The 9997-nt window shown below is 49.7% G+C and overlaps 1 protein-coding gene across 1 annotated transcript in view; it reads left to right on the top strand.

Moving 5' to 3' along the window:
- The window catches only part of LOC111814515 (proline-rich protein 12-like), a 9660-nt gene extending 1207 nt beyond the window's left edge, over positions 1 to 8453 (top strand). Inside the window, exons 2-4 of the mRNA XM_023708204.1 lie at positions 6654 to 6769; positions 7806 to 7921; positions 8146 to 8453. Coding sequence (XP_023563972.1) covers positions 6654 to 6769; positions 7806 to 7921; positions 8146 to 8453 — 540 coding nt within the window. The remainder of the gene's footprint in view (positions 1 to 6653; positions 6770 to 7805; positions 7922 to 8145) is intronic.
- Positions 8454 to 9997: the final 1544 nt, after the last annotated feature.

Raw genomic sequence — 9997 nt, 5'->3', positions numbered from 1 at the left:
AGGCTGCAAGGGGCAATACCAGGGCCTTTGAGGTGAAGGCACCCCCTGGGCAGGGTGTAACAAAGAGCAAGTGACAGTGAATTGGACACCAGCTACCTAGCAGAAGGAATGCCTGGCTTTCCCAACGTGGGCAGGACCTGCCTAAGTCACTGCCAGGCACCGACCCAGCTGCAGCCCAGTCTCCTACTTGCCAGGTGGGCATGCCAGGGCATGCTTCATTTGGCAATACTCGCCCTGCGTTTGGGAGAGATCATACCCAACATAGCCGATGCGCTGTTATCACCTGTGAAATACAGCATTTACTCCCCAAATGGAAACTTTAAATTTTATTTCTTTGCAAGAATCACACAAACATAATTTTACAAACTTGCATGGTCAACATGTTTTAGCTCAGTCTTGCTTTGGCTCAGCATCTTGTAATATTGTCTTCGGGTTTTTCTATGTTTTCTTCAATTGTTACAAAACACACAGAAAACAAAAGCCCACATGACACATTGGAAACTGTCACTCCGTTAAAAAGGAGCTCTTTGCTCACTGTGGTCTATGGGCAGTGCCAGTGCTGTGGTTGGGAGCTTGCTGCAGGGGCCTGGAGGTCAAAGCCTTGGTCTCCAGCTGGGGGTGTGACCTGGGCCGCTTTAAGAGGCGGCCCAGCGGGAGGAAGCTAGGTCTCTAGGGGCGTGTCCTTGAAGGGGCCTTGGCCACCCCAGGCCTTCCTCTTGGTGCTTTTGCTTCCTGGCGACCCTGACCTATATAAGTATATATAGCAGGGAAGTTGCTCAAGGCTGAGCAACCACAGCCTGCCTCACCACAGGCTGCAAAAGCAGCAAAACACCTGACCATGGATGGAAACCTCTGAAATGTGAGCCCCAAATAGCCCGTGCTTCATTCTAAGTATTTGTCATAGCAGTAGGTGAAGACAGCCAATAACAATGGCTTAGAGTTTTTTTTGTTTTTTGTTTTTTAAACGTATTGAGTACAGCGTCTACAGGGTCTACAGGGTCTCACTACACAGCTCGGACTTGTGGTGATCCTCCTGTTTTCAGCCTCCCCAGGCATGCGCCAGGGAGGATTTACAGGCATGCGCCACGATGCCTGAACTCTGTCACCAGCTCAGTGCAACCCAAGAGCAGGGCCGTGTGGCCTATGGGACCGAGGATTGAACCCTGGTCTCCGTGTTTGACAAAGCAGGTGCTTTGTCCGCTGAGCTATCTTGCCAGCCAGAAAGTCTTCAACTTACTGTTTTGTTTTTTTCTGTGTAAGAATTTCCTGGGGATTTTGCATTTTTACCTTTCTGGATGTTTCCAGGTGCCTTTCCACTAAGGCTGGCCTGGGAGCTTGCGGCAGCTGCAGGGTTTCTTGTGTCCTTTGTCCTTGCTGAATAGCTCTGGTCATCACCTGCTTCCCCACCACTCGTGTGGCCCTCACTGTAGCGGGTGCCCAGGGACTTTATTTGTGATATAGGTTTTATATAGCCAAATAGAATCTCTTCAATTGAATTTGAAATGGTCTTTCTTGCTTTTAAATAGTTCTTCCAATTCTCGGATTCTTCTTGAAGAGTTTTTAAAATTTACTTTTTAAAATGCATACTCATGTTTATAGCAGCAGAATTTACAACAGCTAAGTCTTGGAAGCCACCCCTATATCCACCAACAGGTGAACGAGTAAAGATTTTTATATACATTGGGATACTACTCTGACATAAAGAAGGGCAGACTTGAGACATTTTTAAATAAATATACCTCAAACCCCTAATTTTAAATAAAATAAATCAGCAACATGTGTAAAATTTACTTTGAGTCCATTGACATGTGATATGTAAGGTAAGACGGCAGCCCAGGTTTACTTTTCTTACAAACAGCCTGTAGCGCCCAAACCTGGAATAACACCACTGAGGCCGAGTCTTCACTCTGTGCCAGGAATGTCCTAATGTAATTCTCACAAGCTCCCACATCCATTTGCCGGTTGGGAACTGGAGCACAGACAGACTGAGTGACTGGCAGATGCTCATATAGCCAGGAGGCGACAGACACGAGTTTCATCCTGCGCACTCGACCTAAGGTCCCCTTTCGGAGGTGCTGCAGAATTCATTGCTTCTAGATCTTCAAACTTCTTGCTAGGGAATTGAGTATGCTTTCTTCAGAGTTCCTTAAATTCTCCTAGACCTGTACTCGTGTCTCTTCTCATTTCTTTTTTCTTTTTTGGCAGAACCGGAGATTGAACTCAGGCCCTCGCACTTGCCAGGCAAGCCCTTATTCTACTGAGCCATCTCCCCGGCCCCTCTCATTTCTTTTTGTGTACGTGTCTACTGTTCCTTTCTTGTTACCTGAGAAAAAGCTCAAGCTTTTGCTTGTGAAACGCAGTCTTTGATAGGATGTTCATATTTCTCCAATGCACATGAATATAAGTGTATATTGATTTTCTAGTGGATTAATTTGTTTTGATCTCTATCAATTCCTTCTGCCAGGTTTCTTTGCTACTTAAGCTATGTAAGTCCTTTTATTATTATTATTATTTATTTATTTATTTATTTGGTACAGGTTCTTGCTATGCAGCTTGGAATCATAGTGATCCTCCTGTCTCAGCCTCCCCAGCACTGGGATTACAGGTGTGCACCACCATGCCTAATTTCAGGGCTGGTACAGTATACCCAGGGTTCTGGGCCCGGCATCACATGTGGTACTGGGGATTGAACCCAGGTCTTTGTGCTTGCCAGGCAGGTGCTTAGATTGCCGAGCTATCTCCCCAGCACAAGTCCTTTTATTTTTGTCTTTCTGTTTTAATATAGAAGACACTTAAGTTTAGTTTTTTTCACTGAATATAGTTTTGATATGTCCCAGAAATTTGAGAATAAAGGGTTTTTATTCTCATTGCTTTCTTAATAGTTTTTAATTTCTTGTTAATACTGTCTATACTCCAAGTGTTTTCTAAGAGCATGTTCCTTGAATTCCAAATAGTACAGTATTTTATTAATCACTCTACTAGTTTTTATTACCAATATTATAGGATGATAAAAATATTGCCTTTTCCCTACTTCCTTGTATGATTAAAGTATTCTTTGTGGATAAATATTGATTTTAATGACTCCATGAGCATATGAATATGATATATGTTTTCTGTTTATAGAAGTCAGATGTCCAACCTCAATGCTTTCCTCCATTGCTTTCATCCTGTTTGCAGGTCACATGGCTGAGCGCTGTGGCGTGAGCTGCCCACTTGCTCTGCCATCGCTAATACCGCTGCTGTGTGGGTCATAACAGGAATAGCTGCCTTAGTTGTTTCTCAGAAAGTGAGAGGTGGCTTCTGTCTAGCTCAAACCATCTAAAGTAGACCCCTGGGATATTTGAGTCTGCACAAATGTCCCATGGTGATATTTTGATGCCAGAAAGCCCACAACTCTTATGTCAGCCATGCTGAGGCCTGAACCTGTGTTCCCTGAAGAACTGTGGAGAATGGCCAGGCACGAGCAGACCACTGAGAACTTGTCTAATCACTGATCGCATGCTTGAGGGTCCCACAAATGCTCCTAAACTTGTCCTCAGTAAGATGGCTTGGGACACGGGCCTCTGGCTTGCAGACACGGCCACTGTGTGACACACATCGCTGCTCCAGTGATGCGCACAGTGACTGGCAGAAAAGAGGGACCTGAAGTGGTGACAGGTGAACGACAGTCCAGTTTCTGAACGGTCCATTTCATCCTCTTCTTTTTGGAGACTCAGGCACAGAAGCCCTGAGTGTGTAAACCTCTCTTCATCTGGTCCTTTCCAGAATACAGACTCAGTTTTATGGGAGAAGAAACTCACCAAACTGCAGAACTGTTATTCCTCGCCTCTGTACTTGTAAAGAAATACTGACATTCAAGCTGCTGAGACAGGAGGAGAAGGAAGTGGGGACTTTGCCGCGCAGCTTGGGGGCAGCTGCCGTGCATGTGTATTGTTGCTTCCCTCCTTGCTCCAGTGAAATGCAGCATCTGTGGTGAATGAAAGATTGCCGGGTGGAAATCAGTGCCAGAGGGGTTGGGGAGGAACCTACACCAGAAGTAAGACACAACTATTTCATATCTAAGTATTTCTTGAAGAAATCAAAGTCTAAATCCATATAAACACAGGAAGGAGAATGTTCCTGGCTGCTTTACTGAGGGCCAATACCAGAACAGAACGAACGGCCACCAGTGGGACATTGCATGAGCAGGTCAAGCATGAGCAGCGGGGACGGCTGCATGAGCAGGTCGAGCTTCCTCCACACAACCCACACGCTGGCTGCGCCACTGACAAGAAGCAGCACTGGTGGAACATGCACAGGCACATGATTCTTGAAGAAGACTAGCCAAAGAACATGGCTACTGGATGGTGTCAGCTCCATGACCTCTAGGAAAGGCAGACTGCTCAGCAGGGACACAAAGCACATGGGCTGCATGGAAAGGGAGGACCAGAATTGACAGGAGCACCATGAGAAAGCTTCCCAGGGTGTGCGCGTGTGTCCTTCATCCGCACAGGGTTGTGATCTCCATGGCCCTGCACAGGCTGCTCCTTGCACTGACCCCTGCTATCCCTGCTCACAGGATGTCACAGTAATGAGTGCTACAGTGTGTGGCTGAGTTCGGTATCTAGGTATGAGCAATGAATCACTCCTGAGCACCTGAAAGTTAAAACCTGCTATGAATCCTCCTTTTCTGGATACACAGACATTATCATATGAAACTTTTATATCCTAAGGAAAATTATGATGGGTACTTTTGTGAACATCTCTATACTCCCTAATGGAATTGAAATAAAATTGAAATGACCCCAAAATAGAAAATCATCCTAAAATTTAACAGATCTCTAAGAGAGGACATCTCCAGAGAGAATGGACCTTGAGAGTGGAAAAATATACTTCTCACTATGCCTGTTTGTTACATTAAGATACGAAAGTTCACCAGAGAGTAAAGTCACACTCAGCTCTTCCAGTTTTTCTGTGGCTATTTCTAAGGAACATACAGATTTGTTTCACTATGAAAAGAAGAGGGGGGATTGTAGTCTTATCAGAAGAGGAAGCTCAGCCATGGACCCCAGTACATGACCTCACTTCCTTGGTGACAGATCCAAACAGAACTTAGAACTCCGTGGTCACCCGGCACCCCAGTCTGGCCACAACTGCCATCGCAGGCACTTGGCTAGAGACAGTGACCAGCGAACATGCTGTGTTGTTTTCCGAGGCCTCGAGGCCCGAGCCTCAGGACCCCGCGCAAGAAGAGCACTTGGGAACGAGTGAGAGGATGGTTCACTTGGCCCAGATACTTCAGGACCCGCGCCGGAAACCTCCCAACTGTCATGGGTGGCACAGGGCAGGGCTCCCCAGCCTCAGCTCTCAGCTGCCCAGACACAGGAGGTCTCCCAGAACAGGCACCCCTAAGCTCAGCCAGCAGCCACTCGGAGCCACTGAGTCCAGGAAAGGTCCATTTAGGCCTAGCCACCACTGTGAGTCCCCTAAACAGCTCCCACCATGTCCTCAGTGTGAGTGTAGTGGTGGGGGAGGCAGGAGGGCAAGGTCCTAGGGGAAATTCCTCAGGGAAGAAGCAGGTGCTACAGGCTGTGAGCCTGGGCTCCTGTTATATTCCTATGCAGAACAGGGCTGGCAGGAGGAGAAGGGCAGTGCCAAGGGTGAACCCACAGCTGCCAGAGTCAAATCCTGTCCTCCTAGGTTAGAAGTCTGTGACACAGCTGTTAGCTTATGGGAAGCACATGGTTACTGGGGACAAAGCAGCCACTAATGGCAGTCAGGAAGAGTCTCAGGCTTCCTGCCAGCTGCTGGGCACTGTCCCAGGTCACTGGAGGCCTGGATGCCATGTCCCAGACACTGGGACCCACCAGAACACCAGGTGACAGCTCCAGCACAGGTGTTGGTAGGAGCAGAGGAGACTCTGCACGAAGGCCCATTGAGGACAGAGAGGACCTTTGGGGCCAGATTACACCTTCACTACCTCCCCCCAGAGCATGGTAAGCAGTGAGCCTGTGGTATGGCTCCCAAGGAATCTGAACTCCAGGTCCTCACCTACCACACACTCTCTCCCTAGCTTTTTCCTTGGGCAGGAGCAAGGTTGCTACCCACACATCAGTGGGTGTGTCAGAAAAGAGACGCGGACACCATTACCTCATTTCCTGTATGATGTAAGGCTTCCATTTCACCTCATTATAACTCCAGGCCCCAAGAGTCCTCCAAGTGCTGGTCAGATGGCTGTGACTCTGGGGCTGGGATGACATCCCAGAAAGGAGACAGGAAACCCAGCCATCCGGCCTCACAGGGCTAAGAAAGCCAGACCTGATCCCGCTCTGGGTTCATTTCATCAGAAACCCGGAAATATTCTGTGTATACCAGGACAAGTCAGATTTCACTTCAGCAGGTTTGCTGAGCACTCACGGGTTAGTGCTCTGCGTGTGTGGAATTCTATCCACCCTCTCCTCAGCTAAGACGCAGGCCTGAGCTTGCTAGTACTCCTGAGTGTTCCTTACAAATCTAAATTTTAATATGGGAATCTCTTTTATGCTAAGACACTCCTGTGCCCTGTAAATGAGCCTCAGTGGTCCATCTGGAATATGGGCTTGCTCCGGCCTAAAGCTTCCTGAGAAGCCTCAGGTTGGACCTCCACATCCGTATCTCCCCCTGTCTCATCACAGATTGGAAGTCAGCTGGCAGAGAGTCTGGCTGAGATTTGCACAGGGAGCACAGAGCCCGCCTTCCTGGACCCCTCTAGGGCCGACGTCTCCACCCCACAGGGGCTGATGGTGGGAAGGTGAGTTCTGCTCTCAGAAGCCCCGGGGGGACTCAGCCCTCTAGGATTCCAGTCCTGTAGTGCCCAAGATCTTCTCTTGGCCTCCATTACAATGGTCAACAGTCAGAGCTGAGGGATCTGGATCCCAGGGTCACTGAGGCTGAGATGGGGGTTCTCTGACAAGGGATCAGCTTGGCCTTGGCCCCGTGGAAGGTCTGCTGCAGAGCTGTGCTGATGCCCACAGCTGATGTCCCCTCCGCCTCACCCACCCACACTTGGGGAAGCTGCTCTGGATATCGGAATGGAGATTGGTGAGAGGTTGATGGGCTTCAGGGGTGCCCAGAGCAGGAATTCCTGGGAGTAGCAAAGGCCCATGGCCCTCAGACCCCATGGGAGAGCAGGTGGGTACCATCACGCACGCCATAGACATTCCTGACCTAACACTATGTGCTCACTCCTTTCTAGGCATTGCCCACGATCCAATAAGCACAGTCGGTGCATCCTGCGCTGCTTTGATTTTTGGTTTTCTCTATGGCCCAATAGGACACCCTGGGAGGCAGTGCAGATCCTGCTCCCATCAAGGTGGCTGTTCCCTGCTCCAGACATTCCTAGATGTGCATACAGACAGTGCAGCATGCACCCTCTTCAGGCAGATGCCTGAGCTAGAGGCTGCAGAGGCAGGCCAACTCCTACTGACCCCTCACTTCTCAGACACTTGTGGGGCCTCAGCCCTGTGAAATGGAGTGCAAGGACACACCAGACACTGGTCTGTCTCCACCGAGCTGACCTATCAGTGGGCTTGGGCAGGAGACACTGGGTGAGGCCTCCCTGAGGAAGGCAGAGGTGTCACACCAGGAAACAAGACTTGCCTGCCAGGGAGCCTTATGTGAGCCTCTTGGTGCTCCTGACATGGCACTACCCCCATTGGGATGAGAGAGGGTGGGGCTGACAGTGCACTGACTGGGCAGGGTGAGCAGTATGGCCCCGCAGGTGTCCTGGGCAGGCAGTGTGTGAGGAAAGACCAGGCCTCTCACCTGCTGCCTCCCTGCTTCCCTAGCTCCACCTCTTCCATCCTTGACTCAGCACTGGAGTTGCACTCTCAGGGGGATCCCCAGGCTGAGCTTCCCCTGGACCAGCTGGAGCCTCCTGAGCCCCCTGAGGAAGAGCCCTGGGGTAAGGCAGAGTGGGGGAGGGGGCCTGTGGATCTGTGGGAGAGGATGGGCCTTGGGGCACAGCAAAGCTTCCAGATGGTGGGTGATCCAGGACCGTGAGACATGCAGCAGTCAGCGTGTGTTGCAGCCTGGGAGGCCTGCTAGGGCCCTGGGCTTTCTGCACAGGCAGAGGGAAGGATTCCCCAGGAAGCACATGGACACTGCTGGTCCTTTCTCCTCTTGCAGCTGCAGGGCCAGCTCCAGTCCACGCTGATGTCGAAGCTACTGAGCTGGTGCCAGCTCCCCCTCCAACTCCCTCACCAGCTCTGACCTCACAGCAAGACCCCGCATCTAGATCCCCTCCTCCACCAGCTGCAGAGCTGGAATCCTGGGGGCTCCACAGCAGGAGGCACCCCTCAGAGCGCTACCTGCAGGCAGCTCTGGACCCTCGCCTGCCATGTCCTTCTGTTCAAGAGTTGATCATTATTTTACTTACCGCTGTTCTCATTGCCCAGAGATATGAGAGTTATAGGATTAATATAAATAAAATGTAAGATTTTAGTCTTGTTTAAACCGATGACCTTGGTGGCATTACGTGTGTCCTCAGTACTGTGCCATCTTCCCCCTTATCCATTTCGGGACATCTGCCTACACTCTGCCCCCAAAGTTCTTTTCTTTCCCCTCCTGCTAGAGCCTGACCACCACTCACTTCATGTCTCTGAAGTTTACCTCTTCTACAGTATTCACAGCCTTGCACTGACTTTTCCCTCTGAGCAGCAGTTGGGGGAAGAGACTGTTCCATCTTTCTCTTTTTAAGAGGGAGGAATCCTAGCAGATGCAGCAATTCCAAATTCATATTTTCATGGACCCTTGGGCGGACATAGCTAAGGGAATGAGCAGCCTTTGGAAATTGGGAGACTTCTTTTCGGTTTTAATCATGTTGATGAGCTTATAGGCATATGCACGTCTTATCAAATTCTATAGTTCAGTCATAAACTGGCCATTTTGTGTCTTTCATGTTAAGGAGACTGATGTAGGCTTTGTTTTCAGGCATCAGTACCATGGGAGTGTCACAGCGATCTTCATGCTTTAGTAATTTCTACTGAGAACAGTTCAGTTTTATTGTATGGATTTTATTATATTCAACAGAGAATGCTTGAGAGAAAAATAACCACCCTAATACACCAGCCCAGAAACTCAGCCCTTCACGTTCCTGCCCAGGCCGGGAGGGTGGTGGTGACCAAACAGCTCTGTGTTACTTCCCACAGGGGGCGGCTTCACAGACGTGCTGTGTCATGGTGTAAGCTCCCTGCAGCCTTCACAGAGGCCCATTGGATGCTGGCTGCCCTGCAGTATACAAACAAGGCTGAAGCTGTTCCCCCGAGGTCTGGCTGCACTGTGCTGGCACAGGGGGACTTGTCCAGCAGAAGAAGTTGGGCTCATCACCAAGGCAGAGCTCACCTGTTATCACACAAAAGAAGAAGAGCTGGCATATTGCTGAGGGCCTGGGGGCCATGATGTGGGCCTAGGTGCAGCTCCACAATTTGGGGCATGGTGAGAATTTTCCTAAGGTCCTAGAACCAAGAGGGCCTATGAAGTGGCACAGGCTTGGGGCAAGACATGGGTGACCATGGAGGTGGGGCTCTGAGTCCAGGCAGCACTATCAAGAGAGCTGTAGGTGATATTGCTCGTGTGAGGTAACTGGATGATGATGGCTCTAGGAGGCCTGGTTCCCCAAGAACCTAAAACAGAGGCGGTATGGATGCTGGCCATGCAGAGGTAGGGAGAACACTGTTACCCTCTCGTGCCACACTCCCTAGAGTGACACAGCTTACAATAAAGTGGGGTGTGTATTATTCATTTCTAAATTGGCATCTGGGAAGCAAGGCCCAGTGAGTGGCAAGGCCAGGCACAAGGCACAGGACACAGAGGAAGTAGAGAAGGGAAGAGGTGAAAGCCTTGCTAGCATAGGGCTCAGCAAGTGCCCAAAGGCTTTAGGAAAGAAACCTCCAAGATCCTGGGAACTTAGCCTAAACATCATGTGTGTGACTCATTGAAACAGCATCACAAGGCCACAAACACAAACCCAAATACACAC

The sequence above is a fragment of the Octodon degus genome, unplaced genomic scaffold (assembly GCF_000260255.1).
Source record: "Octodon degus isolate 3935 unplaced genomic scaffold, OctDeg1.0 scaffold00342, whole genome shotgun sequence".
Classification (NCBI taxonomy): domain Eukaryota; kingdom Metazoa; phylum Chordata; class Mammalia; order Rodentia; family Octodontidae; genus Octodon; species Octodon degus.
Note: the sequence above shows the minus strand (reverse complement) of the source record. Positions and strands in the feature narration are given on the sequence as shown.